At 36.9% G+C, this 24,788-nt stretch overlaps 1 protein-coding gene across 4 annotated transcripts in view; it reads left to right on the top strand.

The window, feature by feature from the left end:
* Nucleotides 1–24,788, top strand: part of SOX6 (SRY-box transcription factor 6) — a 573,709-nt gene that overhangs the window by 459,120 nt on the left and 89,801 nt on the right. For all 4 annotated transcript variants that reach the window (XM_058546045.1, XM_058546046.1, XM_058546047.1 and 1 more), the window contains one exon: nt 96–218. In XM_058546045.1, the coding sequence (XP_058402028.1) occupies nt 96–218 (123 nt within the window). The remainder of the gene's footprint in view (nt 1–95; nt 219–24,788) is intronic.

The raw sequence follows: 24,788 nt of genomic DNA, 5'->3' as shown, positions 1-24,788 counted from the left end.
TGATCAGTATCCTGGATTTAGAAATATGTGTTCTGTTTCATGAGTTCTGACAGTATGTTTTTTGTTTTTTTTTTTCTGAATATGCTACTAAACAGAAGGGTCATGTCTCTCACCCACAAATTAACCCAAGGCTAAAGGGCCTAAGTGACCGTTTTGGCAGGAGTTTGGACACCTTTGAACATGGTGGTGGCCACTCTTACAACCACAAACAGATTGAGGTATGAAAGCTTCCATTGGTGCTTCATTGGGTGGGGGACTGGGTTGTTCAGTCATATTCTAGGCTTTTTTGAAAAGTGGCAAGCACTCAACCTAAACACTAAAATGTAATCTTTCCCTTTTTCTCATTCCTAAGGAGGCTCATTTTTGCTCCTTTTTTTCAGAGAAAAAGGCAAACCCCAAATAAATGCCCCTGAATTAGGTTGTTTATTGATTTATATTTAGGCAAATTCTTTACGTTATGAGTATCTTCAAAACTATTTTTATTTCCCTTACTCTTGCTTTTTTAAATGTATAATGGTGCTGTATAGTGTTTAAAAAACACTGAGCATTTTAAAAAGTCTCATTTGACTGTGTAACAACCCTGTAAAGTTGATAAAATATAATTTTGCTGTATAGACGACAATGGAGGTTCAGAGAGATTGTTATTTAACTAAGGCTACAAAATATTCGCGGAGTCAGAGTTATTACCCAGGATTTCTAATTCTACCTAATTCAAATTTCCTAATTTAGTTTTCTCAGGTTGAAGTAGAGATGGGTGCCTGGGCCTGACTGGTTGCTTTTTGCCCCTAAACTTCTATAGTATCCCTTTCGTATTTAACTTCCAATGAAGCTCTTTGTTGTTTTTGTGGGATATTCTTATTACTTGGGAAAAGATGGCTTATGTGGCTCTTTTGAAAACTAAGCCCTTTTCTGCTACAGAGACTCAGTCTTCCTCTCTCCAATTTCATGCTTAATTCCTCTCCTGTATCAATGGAGTCCCTCTCTAGGACTATCAGATACTGGAGAGTTGCCGGCTATCTGTTGAATCACAAAAAAAATGGAGACAAGTTACCTCAGACTGAAACACACTTTAACTTTCTGGGTTAGATCTAATACTAAATTTTATATTCTAACCTGGGATGGGAAATTCAATTCAAAAAAATAAAATAATTACATCTAGCAAAGTTGTATATTCAGCTCCTATTGGCTGTGCTAGTTGATACATATCAAATGCTATGTAATCAATAAAGTGTCCCTTTAACATTATCTTCTCTGCTGCTTTTGAGTCTGCATTTTTGGAAAATGATAGAGAAAGCTCACTCCTGAGAAGAAGAAGAGGACATGATCAGAGGCCATCTTGGAAGTAGCCTAAGGAGGAGTTCCAGGGCTTGTTGCCCATCTTCCTCTTTCCTTTTCACTTTGATATAAGAGGTATACAGGGGGTTTCCACCCAGACATGACCAGGCATAGACTGTCAGAGTATCTGCTGTCTTCTATACAGCCAGAAGGGATTTCTTTTCTAAGGCTTTATTTTGGCTGTAAAGAAGGTGCCATATTTCTGGTTATTCTGAAAATCTACTATGCTTAGGATTGCTAAACAAAGAGATAACTGGACATTGGGAGCAAGCCTTTCTATGTGATGACAGTTAGCAAGCTGACCCGTTCAGAACAGATAGTTTGTTAAACTTTTAAGTGCTTGGAAGAATGTGAAAGCAGGTGGCCTTGGCTCAAAGTCAAGACTTCCTCTCCTCTTTGACTTTTATTTTCTCTTGGTATGTTATGTTCCATCCCATCAACCTTTCCTTAGCCAGTTTTCTATCCAATCTCTTTTTTTACTAATTTTTTGCTTAGGTTGGCTTCTCCCCCCACCACCATCACTGACCCCTGATGCTATCAAATCTGGCTTCTGTTGGGTTCTGGAAACCGTGATGTCATATATGTGAGTGCCAGATCTATGTAGTGCTGTAGCAATGCTGATCTGGAGGCACAGCGTATGCCACATGTCTGTCACTTTAATTAGGCTAAATAGAGAACCCATTAAGGTGGGAGCCCTTATGGCTTTGTAGTTTAAGTTGGGTTGGTTTGCGAGTTTCCTGGGTTTTTGTTTATTCTAACTCTGTTCTCTTGGTTGCATTTTTTGTACCTTTTTCCTGCATGTCAGGAAACCTTTGCTCTGTTTGCTTGTATGGTACACTGGTTAGAATAGATTGACCTTGTCTGAAAGGCAGGTTTCCCAAACTTTCCTGGTATGAGTATAAGGTGTTTTATGGGGGCGTTCATGAAGGTCACAGTAGACACGCATATTTAAGCTGCTACAGACACTAACATTGTAAATCTTGAGCACAGGTAGAGAGAAAATTTAATATCTTAACTTCTTGGTTTTAAAATCTAGTTTCTTTTCTGGCTAGGGTTTTCTCCCCTCCCTTTGACAAGCTAAAATGACAGAGCTCTGTTAACAATCATGAACATGATAAATTGTTGATTCTAAGGAAGCATTACAATTGTGTTAACTGGTTTTATTTCTAAACAGAGATTCTTAGGAAGAAAAGCCCACAACACACACATACCACCCCCCCACCACCACACCACCACCTCCACAGGTACTCTGCTGCGCTGTTCACGCTGGTCCTCTCACCTGATGTTACAGTCAATTTCTCCTTCAAACGTTGCACCTTCTCACATTAATGAGCATGGGTAAATCTCAGCAGAATTTATAGTTATACCCTGGAAGCCTGAAATTTTGTTATCAAGTGGAGAAAAGGTATTTAAAGTGGAAAGACCCTTCTTACATATTGCAGTTCTTTCTTTCTTCAAAATAAGGAAGATTTGGGAAAGACTTTTTTTTTGGTACTCTGTGCTGATGTAAGGCATGGTTTCCTCTGCCTCTGGGGCACAATATTAAGAGAGAGAAGGCCGAAGAATGCTATTTTTAGTTGAACAGTTCAGCAGATGGAGGCATGAATACTCATATATCTGAAGGTTGAGGGGCTTGAACCATTAATTTTGATAATGTATTTAACCCTGGGAACAATCAGAAACTGTAACTCTAAGATTACAGTGCTTTTGACCTTTAGAGAACAGAGGGCACTTGCTACAGTAAACAATATATTATATTGCTACTTATTCCAATTCTCTACCCGTATAAATTTCAGGACCAGTTGCCATTTGCTTTCCTCAGCTATGTTAGCATTGGTCCTTCAAGTAAGTCAAAAAGGATGTTAAGGAAGGGGGACCGGTATAATGAGGCAGTCATGTAAATATGGCCTTTAAATAGCTAAGATGTTAGATTGTTTCTGAAGAAATGTTGTCTCAAAAACTAAGCTCTGAATGACTTTTTTTTTTAATGAAAAAGTGGTTTTAATGTATTGATTCATTTTATGTGGTTACTTTCAATAGAATAGATCCTTAGAGTGTTTTGTTTCGTTTTTAATTGGGAATAATGTTGTCTCATAGTTGTAGCTTATATTAAACACAATCTGGTACCATATCATGCAAAGTGATACACCTGTCTCGTGCCTTCTTATTAAATGATGCATGCTTCTCTTTAGCAAATACAGCAGTTAAATATCACACAGCTTAAGAATTTCTAATTAAAATATCTCCACATGTCAGCATATTGGTAATGTATTATTTTAATCCATTTATTTTGTTTATGAAACAGTGACATATGTTTAGATTGTGAAATATATGAGCCTTAAAAATCACTTTATTGAAGAAAATTAATTCCTACAATACTGTCTCGGTAATGTGTTCACTCACCCAGTCAGTCACTGGCGGCACTGCCAGTCTTAATGTTGGGTAGACACACTTGCCAGTTTTATCTGCATAACAATCTCGGAAAGAAGCAATAACAGTTCTGTTTCTTAGCTCCAAATGATAGGATTTTTCTTTCTTTACTTTTTTCCTTACTCATTAATTCAAACCTGTCCCCCCCAAACACTTTTTGTTGCTTTTTTTTTTTAATACAATGAAGGATGGGACTGAATGTATGTATAAGGGATTCTGAAAGACCAATCAAAATTAAAAACAAGCTAGTTACCTTTTCAAAGTTAGACATAGTAATTTGTTTGTCAGCAGGGAGATGTTTGGGTCAGCCCTGAGATAAAGTGACTGTCAGCAGTTATTCCTACAAGACAAGTAATTTCACTCAGTGTATTACTGACAGATTGCTCACTTCTGTGAATCACCAGAGAAAACAAACTTAATATTGTTACAGGCAGAGTTTCTGTCTTCATTAGCCTCAGAGAATGATTTTTATCGAGCATTCAAAGACTACCAAGCTTTAGTTGGAACATATTTTAACAGAAAAGTTCTTATAATGATAGTATGGATAGTTGCCTAAATGAAAGGAATTAAATATGAAAAATTTAAAAATATCAATATAATTACATTTTAGCTTTTATTTTATAGGCATTATGTATAGTTTAGGGGAGAGTTGAGGAAAGGAGTATAATTAGAGCCTTACAACACTAGGAAAATCTATCAACCATAAGTTATTCTTAAATGAAACTGTTAAAGTCTTGCCAAGTTTGCAAAGAGGAGAACAATTGAAGTTTTTGCAAAAGTGAATACAAACACATATTTTATTTAAATGATATTGTCAAATTTCATGCTACAAATGGAAAGTGAAGACGTGCCTGTCTATTTCTATTTCAGTTCCAGCCTGAATCTTTATGATATTGTGTTTTGATGCTCTTCTCTGGCTTGTACCCTGTCTTCTGGTTTGCAATTGTAAACACTCTGTAGAGGAATGAGAGGGTGAGTTAGCTTTGCTGGGTGGGCTTGGGGGAGGTGGTGATTTCTAATAGAGAGTTGAATAAAGAGTTGATTAGAGTGACCTATTATTGGCTACCCAATGGAGAAAAAGGAGTGCGTTGATTCAAAGCTTGTCTTGAGGATGCCAACCATGGGGTTGTGCTTTGAGAAGAAATGCTTGCTTTTCTCTTAATCAGCCTTCCCTCACCCCATTTGACTTTAAGAGTGTGACAGAACTTGGGAGGACCATTACAGCTGGGATAGATGAGCTGTGGACTAACAGAATGAGCTCCACTTTGGAATCAGAATCATAGATCATCGTTTCCATTATTGCTTACTTGCTATATTGTCCTGTATTAGTCTCAAATTACCTTCTTTTTTCAGTTTATTCTTCGTTAAGAGGGGATAATATTTATTTTCAAGGTAGTTTTGAATAGTGAATTGAATAATGAGACATGTATTAGATTTGCACAAAAAATCATCATCAGAATAGGGAAAAGCTCTCCAACATCCCAATAAGCAGTCAATTCTTCTCTAGCTTTGCTGCCTAAAGTGCTTCTGAGGGGCAGCTCTAATCTACTAGAATGTAAGTCACTGAATTCAGGGATTTTTGTCTTTTTTGTTTACTGTTGAATCCTCAATATTGCCTGGCATAGTATTTGGTAAAATCAATGAATTAATGAATTTCATCTTTGGTGGCCATCCGGGGGCCAAGCTTCTTTTAAAACATTTTTTTGGATATGTTTGGTCAAGTGTTCTGTATTTAGGAGGCATTATTTCTTGTAAACAACTTTTCACTTCTAGGTTGGCTTCTTAAGAAAAACAACAGGTACCAAGTGAATCCTGATGGAGGTTAAAGAAATATAGGCAAGTCAGAGAGGATGCAAAATATGAAAACATTTCCTAACGTTTGGAAATCTGACTTATTGTATTCAATGAAGCAGAACAAGTTTATACCTACCCACAAATTAAAACGTTGGGTAAACTGGATTTTCTTTTAGAAACTTGATTTTCAGTTGGTTTTAAGGTAATACCTAAAAGTTGAGAGGGTATGGCTCTTCTCACATACGCCCTATTAATCACTGTGTTTAAGTTATTTGATTGATGGGATGTTCAGCTATACTCACAGAGATGGTTTAGTAGGAGCCCAGGACCTTGGAATTACAAAATCAGTGCAGTCCTCTCTCTTTCCTAATGTAAGATTTCCACCAACATTCATTTAGCTCCAACCTCACTAATTAATCCACTCAACAGGGAGCTCCCAGTGTGTGAATATTTGTATTTAAATAGACTGTTTGTAAGATGCAATGGTTTTCTAAATAGTGACGGGTATTTCTATTCCTGTTTTTACCAAACTGGAGTTTTGAGATATTGTTTGGTTGATATCATGTATCATATATCTGTATGTGTATGTGTTATAATGAGCTACCTTGGAAAGCAGAGAGATGAAGTGATTAAGGATATATTGAAGGTTTGAAAGCAAAACATGCTAATGTTTTAGAAAATGCTTCACTCCAATTTCTAACCATAGAATAAGTCAGGATATGTAGCATTTAGGAAATTTAAATCAGAAAAAGATGTGATGAAATATTTTGAAATCTCAGGTAACAGAACAGACTGAACAGGACAAAAACATTTGTTTAAACCACTTTATTGAGGTTTGATTGACATACAAAATCTGCACGTAGTTACTATATACGACTGGATGAGTTTGGAGATAAGTATATGTCTGTGAAACCATACCACAATCTATGCCATAAACATATCCATCGCCTCCAAAAGTTTTCTCCTACTATCATGATGATGACGATGATGATGATTATTTTGTGTGATAGGAATATTTAACATAAGCTTTACCATCTTAGTAAGTTTTTAAGGAAACAATACAGTATTATTAACTATAGGCTCTATGCTATGTAGTAGATCTCTAGGACTTATTCATTTTGCATAACCGAAACTGTGTTCCCCCTGACTAATACCTCTCATTTCCCCTCCCCCAGCCCCTGCAACCACCATTCTACTCTCTAATTCTATGAGTTTGACTATTTTAGAGTCCTTGTATAAGTGGTATCACATAGCATTTGTCCTGTGTGTTTGGAATATTTCACTTAGCATAATGTCTTCCAAGTTCATTCATGTTGTTGCAAATGGCAGGATTTCCTCCCTTTGTTTTTTTAAGGCTGAATAAGGTTTTATGTATATATCACATTTTCTTTATCCATTTATCCATCGATGCACATTTAGGTTGCTTCCATGCCTCGGCTATTGTGAATAATGCTGCAATAAACGTGGGAGTGAAGACACTTTGATCTTGATTTCAATTCCTTTGGATATGTACCTGAAAGTTTCAGATCTTACATTTAAGTCTTTAATACATTTCAAGTTAATTTTTGTGTATGGTTTAAGGTAAAAGTCCAGTTTCATTATTATGCATGTTGATATTCGCTTTTCTCAAAACCGTTTATTGAAGAGACTATCGTTTCCCCATTGGGTATTCTTGTTACCTTTGTCAAAGATCATTTGACTGTATATGTTTGGGTTTATTTCTGGGCTCTCTGTTCTATTCATTGGTCTATATACCTGTTTTATGTCAGTATCATACTATTTTGATTACTGTAGCTTTGTAATATATTTTGAAATCAGGAAGTGTGATGCCTCCAACTTTGTCCTTGTTCAGGATTGCTTTTCACTATTCAGGGTCTTTTGTTGTTGCATATGAATTTTAGGATTGTTTTTTCTATTTCTGTAAAAAATGCTATTGGGATTTTAATAGAGATTACATTGAATCTGTAGGTCACTTTGGGTAATATGGACGTTCTAACAATATTAATTCTTCCAATCTAAAAATATTTTTAAATGATATTTTAATTAAAAGAGATTGAGAAGCTATAGTTGGATGGATTCCCCTGGTAGACATGCCCCAGTGGAGGGTTAAAACTTCTGACTACTAGGGCTAGCACATGGTTATTACTACCCTGCCAATTCTTCCTTTCTGTTTTATTTGTACAAAAGTTCATATGCTGCAGGTATGCGTGTTTGTGCAAATCCATCTAAATTGTAAATTCAGGGAAAATTTGTACCAATTTAAGATCTCTGTACTGATTTGAAACTATCTTGCTTTATTTTGACTGTTCTAGATTATTAGGATTAGGATAATAACTAGATTCTCTTACATATCTTCCAAGCACTAATAATGGATTCTTTTCTCAATTAAATGTAAATAAACAAGCACCAAACATCTACTATGTACTCTGTACTGGTTGCTGTGTGGATAAAAAAAATCATTGTATGTTCCCTTCTTTCATTCCTCCCTTATAATTGATGACATCAGTAGGGTCATCTTGAATCAAATTGAAAGGAATTAATTTAACATTATTTTGTTCCAGTTTTATAAACACCAATTCCTTTATATTTATAATCATTTAATGTGGGTTTAGCTAAGTATTTGCATTTCCTTTTAATAGACTAAAAAATGGAGGCAAAGTAGAGCCAAATAAATTTCCCAAGACCTCTACCCTCTTGGTCATTTTGTGAAGCAAAGACTTAAAATAGAATTCATAATTTCTAGTAAACTGCATTGAGTTCATTCCTTACTGTGTTTCTCTTGTAGCACCAGCTATAATCCCTGTAACCAACCTTTGATGTCATAATATATAAATTGACCTAGACCATGATCCTTGGCACCTTATCAGTGATTTCCCTAATGCTGCTGATCTTGAGCAATATGAACTAAAGCAAAAATAAATAAATGATAGCTACGTATAAAAGTTTTATTGCTTAAAATGTATATATGTGTTGACTATCTCAAACCCTACAAAATGCAAACATACAGTGCTCATTTGAAACCAGTTTGAAATAGAGCTGCTTTTAATCTATAAAATCCATTTTTGCGATATTTATCAAGTTTTTACTCTAATTCATTTATTCATTTAAATTAAAGAAAGAATGAAGTATTACATCGTTTGTTTTTAAATTCTTGTTACTTAAAATTACACTTGTTAGCTTTGAATAGGACTGTTACAATGACATAACACTTGTATCTTAAAGTTCTATCAAAATCTTTTTTTTAAAAGGGAGCTTATAAATGACCATGCTCAGGAAATTCGAAAAAGTTTGTATGAAAATCCAAACATAGCAAATTTAATCATTCAATTTTTCAACAAATATTTATTTAGTGCCTATTATGCGCCAGGTACCATTCTAGACCAGTGGTCCTCACCCAGAGGCAGTGTTGCCCCCTAGGGTTTGGTTGACAATGTCTGGAGACATTTTTGATTGTTATGACTTGGGGTAGGGGTGGAGAGACTACTGGCATCTAGTGAGTGGAGGCCAGGGATGCTGCGGAATACCCTACAATGCACAGGACAGCCCCCACAACAAAGAATTATCCAGCCCAAAATAACAGTAGTGCCAAGATTGAGAGAACCTGTTTTAGATGCTGGGGAAATATCAGTGAATAAAACAAAGTCCTTGCCCTCATGGAGTTTACATTCTAGTGGGGGAAGGAGAAAATAGGAAAGAAATATAGTAAATAATAAAGAGTTGGGATTGCAAATTTACTCATCTTAACAGAAATATCCCACCTACCTCTCTACCTATCCACCTGAACCTGGATGGGCAGATTTTTAAAAATTGAGCCTATTTGATTGTTTATCCTCAGTTCTTTGTTTCACTTTGATCTTCAAAACTAAGACTTTTTTTCTAACCAGTCATTTCTGTCTAGAATAGTCACAGTTCTCCTCAGGCTCATCTTTTCAATTGTATTAAGCACACTGTATACTCTGGCTTTCAGCAAAGGAATATTATTTCTGACTGTAATAGTATATAAGCCTATCTTTCAGAGTGAAGTAAATATGAAATTTGGTGAAGACCTGGGAGCTTTTCATTAGTTTTTGTAGGATGCTATTTATTGAGCTCTCGTAGGATGAGTGGAATCAGTCTTGGCAGAGAACCTGTATTTGATGTGTGAATTGTATATTACAAAAGAAGCCAGACTTTCTTTCTGAAAATAAAACAAAATAGATATAAGAATAATATAAATATATACATAATACATATTAGATAGTCTTTTACAGTTTAATAAGCAGTTTATGTTTTGGCTTTATAATAAATGTGCTTTAATATTATCCCCATATTTAGAAGAAGGAAGTGAGGCTCAGATGGGTTCAGTGACTTGGACCAGATTACTCATCTATTAAATAAAATAGGACTATAATAGATGGTTTAAATGTCTTTTAAAATTTACTTCTTGACTAGGATTCTTGGCTTTAAACTCTGCTGGCTGGTATGTAGGAAGCATAGTTATTTAGAAGCTTTCTTGCATAACTTATTCCCCACCTTATAATATTCAAATGAATTTAAAGTAATGTAATTAAATTACAAAAGGGAAAAATTTCAAAGTCAACATGACATTTTATGGATCCCAAAGAGTTCATGTATTTTCCAAATTTTCAGTTAACTGTCCGGAAGAAACTTCAAGCCTAATAGAATTTAACAAGAATAAGAAGAACTATCATGAAATCTGTCTTATCCTGTAGCTTTATTTTGAGGAAAATGCTTAGAATGTTTTTGCTGGATGCCAGAGCTCTATTCTTTTGAGAGTTTCCGGGCTGTCCTATAATTTCAAAGTTTTGCTGAGTCTTCTGGAGTAGCTGGGGAGTGTGTCCTTGCCCAGCCCTGGCCTCTGCTGCCCTCTGAGCATGTTCAGCAGGTTGCATGCCAGCAGATGAAGCAGATGTTGGACCATACTGGAATGGAGCGCCTGCTGCATCAGGAGCTGGGGATTCCTCTTGACATCTGGACGATGCTGGGTCGGGATGCCTGCCTCAGGCCAGGAGGCTGCGGGAGCTGTGGGGCAGAGAGCACAGAGTCTTTGCTGCTCTTTAAGCGATTAGTGCACTGAAGCAGCGATAATGTTGAATTATCGCTTGGCTGCTTTCTTCTCAGGAATCTTGGGACAATAGGAGAGTCAGGAAGGAACATTTACAGTAAAGTCATGTTCAGAGAGACAAGACTAATTATAGAGTATTAAAGAGCTTTATTTTAAATGATTTAATTTACAAATAGCTCTGGACAGTGTATGAAACTTTTCAGAACCATAAACCCGGTAGCTTAAAGAGAATTTTCTAATTTAAAATGGCTAGTATAGAATTATTATTTCAGCAATTTTTTAGTTTTAGAGTTTGTTCAAGTTGTACTACAGAAGATATAGCATCTGCTAAAAAGAGAAAATAACACTAATATTTGTAGCTGCTGGGGAAAAATTCTCTCACTTGAGGGGAAGGAAGACTTTTAGGTAAGAGATTGACTGAATTATGCACTGTCTTTTAAATTTTCACTTTATCACACTGAAAACTGGTTTGCATTTGCTACCCAGAGCTGAAACCATCTGTTACACCAATTTCCTTTATGATATGTGTTATTTAAGCACAATGGATGTGGAAATGGGTAGTTTAAAATGTATTTTGCAATGAACAGTTGTCACATTATGTTGCTTTTCCTCTTATAATTTTTCATTAGTGAGACCTCTGTGCTCAAAGAAGCCTTCTTATAAACAGATTATGGCCATTTGTGTTCACAGTAATATATTGGAGAAGAATGCTGTGTTGCTCTCACTTAACCTCTCATATTCTAAGGGGGTTATATTTAATTAACACTGGTGAGAGGCTGACCTGAGAGGCTGTGGAAAGTGATTGAGCTGCATTTTCCAAACTCCGCTCTCGTCAGCTGGGAGAGAAATTAAAAAAAAAAAAAAATTAGAAAGTACTATTTTCTGAAATTCCCTCTAACTAAGCTGTATTTCAACGGGCCATTTAATGCTCAAATGGACAAAGGTATTACTTCAGTCATTGAATTGTATCAAACTCCTTCTCAGAGGCCCAATTTAAAAACTCTATAGGAAAAGTGGTTTAGCATCACATTCTCAGTGGATTATCACTTGGTCTGCTTAAAAAGAAAAAAGCAAATAAATTAAAAAGAAAAAAAGGAAGGAGAAACACTCACTGTCACTAAATGGAGTGGAGTGTGTGCCCCACCCACTCCTCGCTACATGGGGATTGCGCTCCAGAGTTCAGGAGCTCCTTAGCCCACATAGAAAAGTGGTTTCTGCAGTGCTGCGGTTCACCTGCTCAGAGCATCCTCCTCACGTCCAAGGAAATGTTTGCTCCAGGGCCCAAGGGGCAACCCATGAATAACGAGTAGTTGAATCATTGGCTTAGACATAGCACAACAAAGAATGAGAACCAGAGCAAGCAGCTTTGTTGAGATAGGAGAGGCCTGGATGTGACTGATTTGGGTGGAAGTCCTCCACTTCTCCATCCATTTATCAATGGTTTTAATAAAGAGGCATTTCTTAGTTGCAGAACAAAATAGTCATAGATAATTCATCTATATCTAACCACGCCATTCCTGATTTTACATCCACCTCTGCCACATTTCCTGATTATGAAACACTATCACAAAACAAAACAGGAAAATGACTGTGTACCATCAGATGATGATTTGCCTCCATGTATTGGAACAACATGCTTTATTTAGCAGCTAGCTTGCTCTCTGACATGTTTTCTGTCTATATAATAGTGAATGGCTTGGAGGTTTCAAGAAAGCAGTGCTTCTTGGCTCCACAAGACCTATTCAGTTAAAAGAGCTATGTGACCTTGAGCTAATTTCCTCTGAACCTCAGTCTCCTCATCTGTGAAATGGGGATAATGACTCCTCCCATATTGTGAAGATTAAATGAAGTACCATAAGCCAATCACCTAGCATAACGTCAGCCACATGCTAAATGCTCAATAAATATAATTTCTCTCCATATCCTTATACTTGTATCTCTCTTATTCATTCGTTAATTTAACAAATGTTTTTAAAGCATGTGCTGCGTACTTTAGGTACACTAGGCAAGTAAGCTAAGCAAGTTCCTACCCTCTTACAGTAATAGTCTCCAGAAGAAATCAATTAAATGAACAGTACTTCAAAGTGATAAGAACAGATAATATATGGCTAATAATTTGGTACATAATTATATAAATATACTTATTTGTTGATTGACCATGCTGGTTGTGTATAGACTCTTTGAAATCTTTTTGTCCTAATGTCTATGCTGATGACCACTCCTGAGTTCATAAAGCATGTGACCCAGTGCAGTGCTCTTTGGCAAGAAGTGATGGCCAGGCAGCACTTAAGGTACTTTAACCTGGACTTCCCACTAATTAAGAAAAAAATGCCACCGTATTGAATGGAAAGCTTTGCGAATAGACAAGGAGATTGTAAAATTACATAGATTTCCAGAGGTAGAAAGGCCCTCAGAGGCCTCGAGGGTCAGATCCTAACTCTACCACTGGTTTCATTAATCTCCCTGTACCTAGATTCTGTTAAATGGGATTAGAAATAATACTTACCCCATAGGGCAGTTGTGAGGAATAAGAAAATGCTTGTGAAAAGTGCTTTACCACCCTGTCAAGTATTATGTGAATGTTTTGGTTTTACAGTTGAAGAGACTGAGGCCCAGAGAGATGGATTAACTTGACTAATGCCACACAGCTTGTAAGTGGCCTGGGTTAGGATGTGCAGAATTGTGATGCAACAGTGTGAAGAGCTAAATTTGATTGCTTCTTGTAAATAAATTTTGGATGAATTGAACTGAATTGAAACAGATGGCCAAGAGGGTAGTATATCTCATGTTAATGTAAGTTTATATTCTGCCCTTGTCACTACTACCAGCACTGTTATGGGGTCTGGTAGTAGTGACAAGGGCAGAATATAAACTTACATTAACATGAAAAGAGGGTGAATTATTTAATTAGTTCACACATACACTGATTACGCAAATGTTTGTTAAGTGCCTGCTGTGTAGTAAGCACTGTTTTCAACTTGAGGGATACTAAGATCGATAGAACTTGATCCCTGCCCTCAGAGGGCCCACAACCTAGTAACAATGTGATAATTATTAAATCGGGTGTGTTTCCGAATGAACATGCTATGGGAGGAGGAAGTGTTAAGCTCCGCCTGGGGAAGTACTGGCAATCTTCACGGACGGGGTGATGTCAAAACTGGGTCTTGAAAAGAGAGTGGGAGTTCACTAGGTTTATTGGGGAAGGAGGCAGAGTGGCAGAGACACAGAGAGGAAGTAAAGCACTCCAGACAAAGAGCACGGCCTGTGGGGGTAGAAGCAATGAACAGCATGGCACAGCCAGAAAACGATAGTCTGGCACAGGCTGAGTGTACAAGACCAATCGTAGGTGAGACTGGAAAGGTAAGCGAGGGGTCAGATCACAAAGTGCCTTTTACACCACACTTGGGAGTTTGCAGTGCATGTGGTAGACATGATTTTATTCACACCATAAATGGTAAAGTGGTATAAGGTATAGTGAACAACTTTATGATGTGATATTCCTCTATTAATTTGATCTCTAGTTTACATTTCCCATTACACTAGATTTAATAGTTAGGGAACTATGTTTGGTAAGGTTCATAGTCCCTTTAGTACAATGGTACCCTGTGGCAAGTGAAACTGTACAAATAGTGTAATGATACACGCAGAATAAACAAAACTGTTTAAGATTGAAGCAAAGCCAAGGTCCAACCATTTCCCTGGGATTTTGGGAAATCTTGTAATCTGCAGTTTGTACCAAACCCAATCATATTAGCACATTGCTTCTCAGTGAATGGGCCCTGATACTATATTTCAACCAAATGATGAAGCAAGGAGTAAAAATCTATAAAGAAAAGCTATGGTTCTTCTAATTGTTAATGCCTTGCAGTTATGCCCCTTTCTGGAATAATAAAATGTTCCTTGGCAGAGGTCAGGATCTCTGCCACTGACTTATTTAACAGATCCTCTTAACATCTGTCCTGCAGACTGTGCACTTTATTAGCAGACAAGAGACCCAACAGACTTAGCCTGCTGTGTCCCTTTTTCACATTCACACAGCTGTGGATTAACTCAGACTTTCCAGAAGAGGACCAACCAGAAGGGGTAGTAATGTTATTGGCTGATTCTAAAAAGATGGGAAAAAAGAGCAGAAACAAATGTTGCCCTAGTACAATTCAGTGTTTTTAGGGTGACAATTACCAGTCTGTTTTAAAAAGGAATAAAAGGAGCCATTTCACTAAAAAAGGAAAGTCTATTCATATCTGTGTGGGAACCTAATCAGGCTCTTGTTTCCAATGACGATGACTCCACAGTCGCACTAGGTCTACGACAAGAATGCTCCTTTTGTATGCCGATAATGTGGCAACGATAAAATTTCCTTTAAGAGACATATGTGTTTACATCATGAGATGTGTTATTTGACAAAATTCTTTGTTCTCCTCATATTTTCCATGCAGAGTTTCGTGCTGGGTTGTTTGGCTGGAAATCTTTGATTAACTAGAATTAGTTGCTGAAATAAAATAGACACTTTTGTTTTATGAGTCCTCTTGCTGAGCTGTAAATTATGGTAAAACATATAAGGAGTGACAGAAAGAAGTGCTGATTTGAACCTCTGACCCACAACAGGCACAAAAACATAAGATTATTCCTTCAAAGAGCTGCATAGAGACATAAATATTCCATGGTCCACTCAGAATTATGCCCTCTTAACAAACTAAAGCTGGGATTTTGCATCATGTAACGAGAGTTTTCTAGGGGTGTTACGGTAGGCTTAGAGGAGATATTGAGATTCCGAAAACTGCCCCCTAAATTAGGACTTTGAATGCTTAAAGGTTTTTCTCTGTCCCACCATGGGCAGTGAAAACAAGAACAAACCAAAGTTCCTCCTCCCTAAATGAATAGCCAAGGGTGGTTTCCCTTTTTCCAGAGAAGTGGTATATTTTATAAATCTTAAGGCTTTCTCAAAGCCATGTTGGCCCCTAAGTGTCAACATCTTAGTTCTGTGGAGCATAGTCTTTGGGTACTAGCCCAAACGAATGGGCTGGGAGGGGGAGACATTACTAAAAGCAGAACAGAAACTCAATTAGCCTAAACACTTCCCATGTTGCAGGGATTGGTGTTCATTCTGCTCAGGAAATATTCTTTTGATTAAATAATTTTACAGGATTATTTTTAAACTTTTAGTTAACATAAGATCTTTTTCCGGGGCCGGCCCCGTGGCTTAGCGGTTAAGTGCACGCGCTCCGCTGCTGGCAGCCCGGGTTCAGATCCCGGGTGCGCACTGAAGCACCACTTCTCCGGCCATGCTGAGGCCGCGTCCCACATACAGCAACTAGAAGGATGTGCAGCTATGACATATAACATCTTCTAGGGCTTTGGGGGGGAAAAAAATAAAATAAAATTATAAAAAAAAAAAAAGATCTTTTTCCGGTGCTTTACTGTAAGCAAAGCCTACCTGAGTGTCTTCACTCAAAACTAACTATGATCGATGTGTTAGCTAACCTTATTGTGCTGATCATTTCACAGTATGTACGTATATCAAATCATCGTGTTGTACACCTTAAACTTACACAATTATTTACCAATTATATCTCGATAAAGCTGGAAAAAAACCCTAATTGTTCCCAGTGATGGTGTTTCAGTAGTAATTTGTAAATGCTTCCATTATACCGTTTATCAGATTGTCTTTTTCCCTCTCTCCTTCCTATCCTATCCTTCCTGTGAGCTCCTGAAAGACAGCATATCTTCCTCATCTTTGTATCCCTAATACATTTTTCCTAAATTAAAGAAAAATTCCAAATGTTTTTCTGAATAAGATCTTTGGAGTAATGTCTCTTAAAAAGAATATATGGATAAGAATAAGAGCCTACAAGAATTGAGTCTTTTTAGTGTGCCCTGTTCTAAGTATGTCATGTGCATTAACTCATTTCCTCCATACAACAATCTTTTGGGGTAGGTTTTATTATTTTTTCTATTTTAAAGATGTGGAAATTTAAGGCCCAGAGAGATTAAATAACTTGCCCAAGATCATATAGTTAGTAAACAGTGGCTCTGACTAAAGAGTGTGCATTCTTAATCACTGTGCTATCCTGCCTCTCACAGCAACATATAAACTTTATTTTTCTAAGTTTCTTCTTCAGTCCTTTATATTAACCATTACTTGCTTCATCTGCTATAAGGATTTTTCAAGGTGGATTATTGAGATATGATTAGTATCATATCTAGTGACAATAAAGCACATTGTATGTTTATTATACACTATCTAATTATTTTTACTATGGCTGCTATGTATAAGGTATCATTCCTTTCTGCTAATTAGAGAGTAAGCTATGGGTATTACTGTAGGATACAGATGGCATATTTACATACTGCAAAATATACTGAAGTTCTCCAATTGGCAATACTAATAATTTGCAGTTTTAAAAATGACAGTTAGTGGAGGTGGCTCTGAAACAGGGTAAAGCATTTATTTGAATTAAAAAACACAGAAAAAAATACAGGAGGAAAGAAGAGGATATTTTACAGTATTTCTTGCAGAGTTTACTTGATCATTTAAGAGTGAATTCAAAATACATCCTTATCTCTTTCAATATTTATTACACATGCACATTTCATATTAATATTATTATTATGAAATTTCTGTTTAATAAATCTGTACATTTCATCATAGGTAAGAATTTTGTTCATTAGCATGATTCTTGTGTTCAATCTTCCAAAGTATCCTGAGAAATTAAAAAGCAAGTTCAGTTTAAATATAGTAAAAACATTTTCATATAATAACCACGTTTATTTCCAACCAGCAACATTTGTTCTGTCCATTGATTAAAGTGAAAAAAAAATAACACTTAGAAAATATTTTACTTTCCTTCCATGAAACTTTGTTTTCCCAAATACGTATTTCTAACAATTTAAATAAAAAGTTTTTTTTTCATCGCGTACTTACCCATTTGTCTTCATTCTGTGTTGTTTTAGAGGCTTCATTATGGATGGAAATCAAAAGGCATAGAGGTTGGGCAGTTATAGAGTATTTTTCAAGCAACAGCATCTGGTTTCTTGGCAGTCATCACGGGCCAAGGCAAGGCAGCCCTGGCATCTCTCCAGATTTTCCTGTGGGTATTGGGGAGGGATTTCCAGGTCTGCCATGTTGTTGTAATGGTGTTTCCTAGAAACCAGAAACTCAGAATGGAATCCAAAGTCCGTTTGATAGAACATAAGGTCGACCGGATCAGGCGCCCTTGCTATCTTCTTGGCACCTGACCTGTTGCCTTTTGCTTGCTCATTCTGCTCTAGCCACACTGGGTTCCTTGATGTTTCTCAAACGTTCCAAGCACAAGCGCACCCTTGCCTCAAAGCTTTCACCTATCCTTTGCCTCTGCCTGGGATGCTCTCCCCAGATAATGACAGGGCTTACTCCCTCACTTCTTTCAGGTCTCCACTCAAATGACTCCTTCTTTTAGTTTTCCTGACGTATTCTATGGTTAAAAATCCACCCCTCCCCCCATATTCATATACCTGGTCAGTTTGTATTTCATGGCACATATCACCACCAGAGTTACATATCTGTATGCTTATTTGTCTTCTCCTCCCCACTCCCTTCCCCAAAGTCACTGCTCACTTCTGTCTTCCCAAATAGTACCTGGCCAGTAGAAGCCACTTAATAATTTTTGAATGAATTTGAACCAAAATTCATCTTTTGATTATAAGGAACAGTGCTTTTAAGTATTGGGGACCTAACATATATTCATTTACTAAAAGTACTTATTGAACTCAGCACATGTACTCAAATATTTATACCCATTGAAAACTTCCCTGTGACTTAGTTTATGAAAAATAATGCTTAGATTTCAAATACAACTTTTGGACTCAGTGATGAATTGTTGTATCCTATTGGTAGAGTCAAGATGCACTTGTTTAAGGTTTCCGCGATGAGCTAGGCTTTGTGACTAGAGAGGTAAAGGAGCATCACAAATGCAAGCTGTACCACTTGGAGCACATTCAGAGAGCTGGAGCTCTTCAGCATTGCCTGCCCAGCTCTTGGAAACAGAAGGAAGACAGTGGAATTCATTCCCATAATGCCCATTTTCAATTGCCCTCATTATCACCTTTTCAAATATCTTGCTTCAAGAACCAAATTACGAATTTTTTCAATGACTGAACTTTTATTTCTGTAATAAAATATTACGTATTTGTGTATTTTATTTAGCACCCTGCAAGAAGACATACTTGGAAGAAGCAGAGAGAGATTGAGTTTTCTGGTTAAAACTATTGGGAGTTGCTTTGTTTATTCTTAGTTATTTGCACTGTGCAACTATGTTCCATAAGGAAAAGCTCTTCTGAATGCATTCCAATATAATTGGTGCAATCAGAGAACGAATGCCGACTGATTTTTATAGCAGACGACTGGGTGCTCTGTTACCTGATGGATGCCGAATTTTTTTTTTTAATTCTATTTGTGTAAGGGTAGGACCTTTGACATGAACTTCTTTCCTATTCTTTTTTTATAGCTTCTCCTCTCTTCCACACCCAACATATTTCCCTCATTCCCCCCACCCCATGAGCACGATGAGTTGTGTCAGAGGAGCAAGCTACCCAGTGCTTGAGGCAAGAGGATCTCTAGCCAGGAAAACTCTTTTTTCAATTCTTTTTTCTTTGACATTCTTGAGCCGGCTGCAGGGGATAATGAAATGAATTAAACAGGTCCTGGCTCTCCAGTGGCTTACAGTCTATGTTTGTCCCATTTTTCCTTTAGTTGTTGTGGAAAGGTAGATGGCAGAAGTCTCCAAGGGGGTGAAATAAGTCTGTTTTCATCTGAGACATATCTTTGGCCCTTTTTGTGTATTAGCGTAAACTTTAATTTTAAAAATCTGAAAACACCTTAACATGATTATAATAACCTTAACCAAATTACTGTGGTTGCCTTTTAAAACAAATATTAAAATAAAATTCTACAACATAAATCATTCTTGGGTGCCCAACAATTACTTTTCAAGTACATCTAGGGTAAATTTCTCTCTTAATCCTAGGGAAGTGGTGGAAAAACATCCCTTTTATGTGGTTCAACCCAAAAGCTCTGATAGGATGTACAAATTCGGTTCCCTAAGAGAACAGAACACAGGGAGAAGTGAGTCCCTGTGTACACAGGGTGGGAAAATAGGGACCCTGAGTTCTAGATTTTACTCTGTCTGCTGCTCACCAGTTGGTATACTTATGCAAATCACCTCCCTTCTCTAGGCTTGAGTTTTCTTCATCGGTAAAGCAAAGGAATTGGGTAGGATGATGTTTATAATTCTTCTGCTAACATTGTGTTATCTGGTGTTTCTTTGCAAGAAAAATCAATGCATTATGTGGTGAACCCACATGCTTACATGTTCAAGAAGACAGAAACAAAGATGACCTGCATCTCTGGGGTTCCTTTTGAAGATGATGTGAGGGCACTAAAAAAGGATGTGGGCAGAAATGATAGCAATTCCAAGAAGATAGAGACAAGAATGGAAATGAGGGGGTTTTAATGGTCAGTGTTAATTAAGCATTTATTAAATGTCAGGCATTACGGTAGGTGCTAGGGACATAAAAACAAAGAAGACTCAGTCCTTCCCTTAAGGAGCTTTGGACTTTGGTGGGAGAGAAAGGCATGAGGAAAAGAAATTCCATAAAGTACACAGGAATAGAGAATGCCATATGGTGGGAACACAAAGAAGGGAGTGGTCAGATAAGGCTTTAAGGAGGAATTGGTTTTTGAGTTGAGGCTCAAAAGATGAGTAGAATTATGACAAACAAGAGGGGTTAATAGGAAAGGAAAAAATATGGCAATAGCAAAGTATGCAGGAGGGGCAAAGAGATGGATTTGGAAATTAACCCAATAGTGAGGGGTGGGAGTGGAGTTCTTCCCCTGCTCCTTCTCCCGCCTCCTATCCCTACAGCCAATTTGCTTTGGTGTCAAATATTAGGGGTACAGCTAAACAAGTGCCTTCTATGCTGAAAACAAGGACTTCAGTTCTTTCCTTCCATAAAACCACAGCTATATTTCCTGGATCATTTTGTTGACATTGGAGGTTTATGAGAAGTAAAAGTATTTGTGATCTCTTTCAAATTATTTTTAAGCTCTCTCCCCAACGCCTCCTTCAGTCTGTAATGACTTGTTACTGACACACTTTCTTCCCTGTGCTGAACAAGCACTAAATCAGGCTGCTTAATTACCCCTGTCTCCGTTCCACCTTCTCACAGCCTCACAGCCGAACTTGGCCAGCTTTATAGCACGCTTGCTTGGTAGGCAGAGGAATGGTCACCATCGTTGTTTTGAGAAGGTAGCAAAACTCGGGATAGCCCTGGAGAACTGAACCAGGCTTGGGCCTGGTATTAGGCAGCATCAATCAGGTAAATAATGACATTTCCTTAAGGATGCCCTCTACCCTACCCTGCTTGTTTCCTCCAGCATCGCCTATTGTCTTCCTGAGTAGACTGGTATACAAGAATAGAATCCGAGTTAAGTTGGGCTAAGCCTGAGGTTCCAGACAGTATGTGGAACCATAGCAAATGGGGTAAATATAAAGGTAAGAGTTCAAATCTTTCAATAGTGTCTACAAATCTGTTTTTATAGAAGAACATTTCCCTTTCTCTTCCTTTCTTCATTATCCACCAATAGGTAAGTTGTATCCGAGGGAGAATTCTTTTTCTTTCTCTCTGGGCCAGATTCTGACAGGCCACTTTAAACTGCCCTTTCTAATTGAAATGACAAAACACAGGAGAATTTACTCCAAAGAGAATCCAGTGTGTGAAGTTGTGCCTGCTTTTTCACTGTTGGTTTCCATATATACTGGAGCATACCGGTGCCAATTTAAAGCCTCTGTCAAGTTCTCCTATTTCTACCCATACTCTCCATAGTTCTTTGTACTTTATCAGTCTATTAAACATATGTTACTAGGGTATTTTAGGTGTCTTCTATTATGGCTCAAAGATTGGTTGGAAAGGGAATTCAAAATTGTGCCCCTTGCTCCTTCAAGGTGGCTGGTGGTGCCATTAACTCTTCTTTCTCCATTTGAGGATTGTGCAACGCTATTTTAGGAAGAGTAGCTGTAAGACATCTGGAAATATATTTTGCTATTTGAGAGCTCAGAACAGCAGCAACATCAGAATCTCTCTTCTCCTTGGACAATGATTCTTGTCTGGTGGCAAGAAACAGGAAATGGGTTTCATTGGGATTCACTGTGTAGCTTATTTAAAATAATTTTAACACGTGAAAGCAGAAAGCACATGGACTTTAAAGTGATACTGACTCTAAAATAGGTAAGAATTTCCATCTTATGTAATTGTTTTGAAGATTAAATTAAAAAATTAAATGTAAAGTACCTAGTATAGTACCTGACAGTGCTCAATATATGTTTGTTGAATTAACACATGAATGAATGGGGGTGATGAGTGGATGACTGGTTGTGTGGTCATGCGAAAACCATGTGATTATGGGAATAAAAGGCCTTGCACCTTTTTTTCTATGGTACTCTCCGTTGGAGATGTTGCATGATTTTATCACAGAAAGCAGGTATAAAAAATATATATATCACATTATGGTAAATATTAGATGTACTGTGACATCACCCATTATAATTTGACATGAATTTGGCTATATTAGGGGCAAAGCATGCCTTTCTTCCCAAATACAATGGTGTTATAAAATGACTCTGACACAATGCGTTTCTTAGGTCCTGGCCATAGACCAGTGTGCATACTTGAAGACACTTGAGAATTTCACCATAAGGCTGTTTGGTTGGTGGGACCTACTGTTTTGTGTAGAATCTAAGCAGGCTTAGTTATTAAAGTGTCACTAGGATCCAAATGCAAGATAGGTTTTTCTTTAAGGCTAGTGTCAGGACGCAGAACTCTAGAAACACTATTAGAGGTATTTATTTGTAGATTTGTGAGATCTTTATAGGACTTTCTTAATCCAATTTATTTAAAAGATTTGCTGATGAGTTAGTGGTAAAGTATAGAAAAGATTCTTTGTATCTTGGTTTTAGTTCATTGCTCTTTCTAGATACTTCTTTTTTTGGGATAAAGTCTGAAATTATTGATGTGGCCTATAAGACCCTCCCCCTCTCTAGCGTCTTCTCATGCCACTCTATGCTCACTCAACAGTCCTGCCACATTGGCCTTTTTTAAGTTCCTCAAAAACATTACCTTCTTTTCTACCTGAGAGCCATAATAATTGGTGCCTTTTCTTTCTGGAATGTTCTTTATCAACCTTTCCACCTGGATAATTCTTACTTAAAATGTTACTTCCTTAGAGAAGCTATTCTGATCTTCTAGACTATGTTAAGTAGCTTTGTTAGATGGTCTCTTGACAGTCTGTGTTTTTCTTTCTCAGCACTTATCCTAACCGTAATTCATAGTTACTGTCTAAGCATTTATTTAATGTTGGTTTCTCTTTCTAGCGCCATTAAGGCAGGGACTATTTCTGAGTTGCTTGTTGTTGTACCTCCAATGTTTAGCACAGTGTTTGGTTAACAGTAAGCATTTAATAAAGATTTGTCATTGAACAAATTCATCAGGGCTGGAAATGTGCTTGAAAGGTGCAAGGTTGGTTCATCATCCATTTCTACTTTAAATGATAATGTTGGAATGAGAGCTGGAGAGTTCTTCGAGCTCCAATACTAACTAGTTGTATGATCTTGGGCAGGCTACTTCTGTTCTCTAGACCTCAGCTCATCAGTAGAATGAGGAGGTCAGACTAGACTAAACGATCTGTTCAGGCCCTTTCAGTTCCAGGTGCTAGGTATGTCATTGTTCAGCTCACCAAAATTTTAATGCTGGCCACTTTATTAAAATTGAACTAATAATAAAGGTGGACTATTTTTAACCATAAAGTAGTAAAAGCATTTCTTAAAGTACTCCTTTAAAGTATGAGTAATTTTATAATTTTGGAAAATATTTAGCCAGGCTTATTTTTACATGTATGCACTGCATGTTTTTTTATATATCTTCGATAAAGAAACAATTCCATATCCCAAACAATCACTGAACATTTTTAAAAGTTGAAATGGAAAAATCTATATTTATGAACACAGTCTTCACCAAAGAGACATTGGCTAAGCCTATTATAAGCTCTACTACACTGTTGGTTATTCAAACTTCAACTGTGTTTGGAAATGAATATTCATTATTATCATCATTATGACTATGAACTATGATCTGAGAATCCTATGTGGAATGACGTTTTTGTAAACCATTATGTAATAGTTAATCAGAGTTTAACCTTTTTCCTTATTAAACCGTTAGTCTGTGAAGAAGTTTTCTGACTAAAACTATTTATTTTAATAACTAATATTTTATGTTCTTTGAAAAAAAGATGCAGTAGCATTTAGAGAAACTTTAAGTTTATAAGTAACTAGGCTGAGAAGAAAAATTGGTACTGCTCCTTAGTTACTGCTCAAGTGGTCTAATTTGTGTTGGAAAAGTTCAAGACAGGTTAGTGAAGCTAACAGTTATTGAGCAGCTATCTAGACAACATTTTAACAAATGACTTCAAACAATCATATCTTATGAAACAATATAATTTAATTTGGACTGAAATTATTTTCCTTTCATTTTTTAAAACTCAACACCATAAAATTATTCATTATACATATAATAAATATAATCATATACCACTTCTGTTGCCTCATTTATAGAGAATAACTCTCCTTCCTAACATCTAGTGACTTTATATAGCATTATTCTTAATGGGAGGCATTCAGAAATAATTAGGTTGATCATGGCTTCAATAAGCTTACAATTTATCAAGTGTGGTAAGACATAGTGCATAACTAAACACAAGGTTAAAGACAGTGATAGGCACACAGGAAAGGTGCAGATCAAGTGTTAAGGATCTATATGTTACAGTTCCTCCAGAACTGTATGCTTATTCCAAAACTTGGAATCCTCCTCGGCTCCTAATACAGAGCCTTGTGTATAGAACATAGTCAATTAATATAAGCTTAGAAGATGAGCTTTCAATGAAATTGCTGTGTAAACCTGTATCTATTCAATGAATGGCATTCTTTTTATCCAACTCAGATCTAAAGTCTTCAGGCTGAAAAGCATGATACTTATATCTAAAATCAAATATTTTCTTAGAATGTGAAAATTTTTCTTTTCATGAGTACCTTCTATCTTTACATTGGACTCTGTTTTCTGAGTTTTATTTCAAGGCTCA

Source organism: Diceros bicornis, chromosome 7 (genome assembly GCF_020826845.1).
Source record: "Diceros bicornis minor isolate mBicDic1 chromosome 7, mDicBic1.mat.cur, whole genome shotgun sequence".
NCBI classification, from domain to species: Eukaryota; Metazoa; Chordata; class Mammalia; order Perissodactyla; family Rhinocerotidae; genus Diceros; species Diceros bicornis.
Note: the sequence above shows the minus strand (reverse complement) of the source record. Positions and strands in the feature narration are given on the sequence as shown.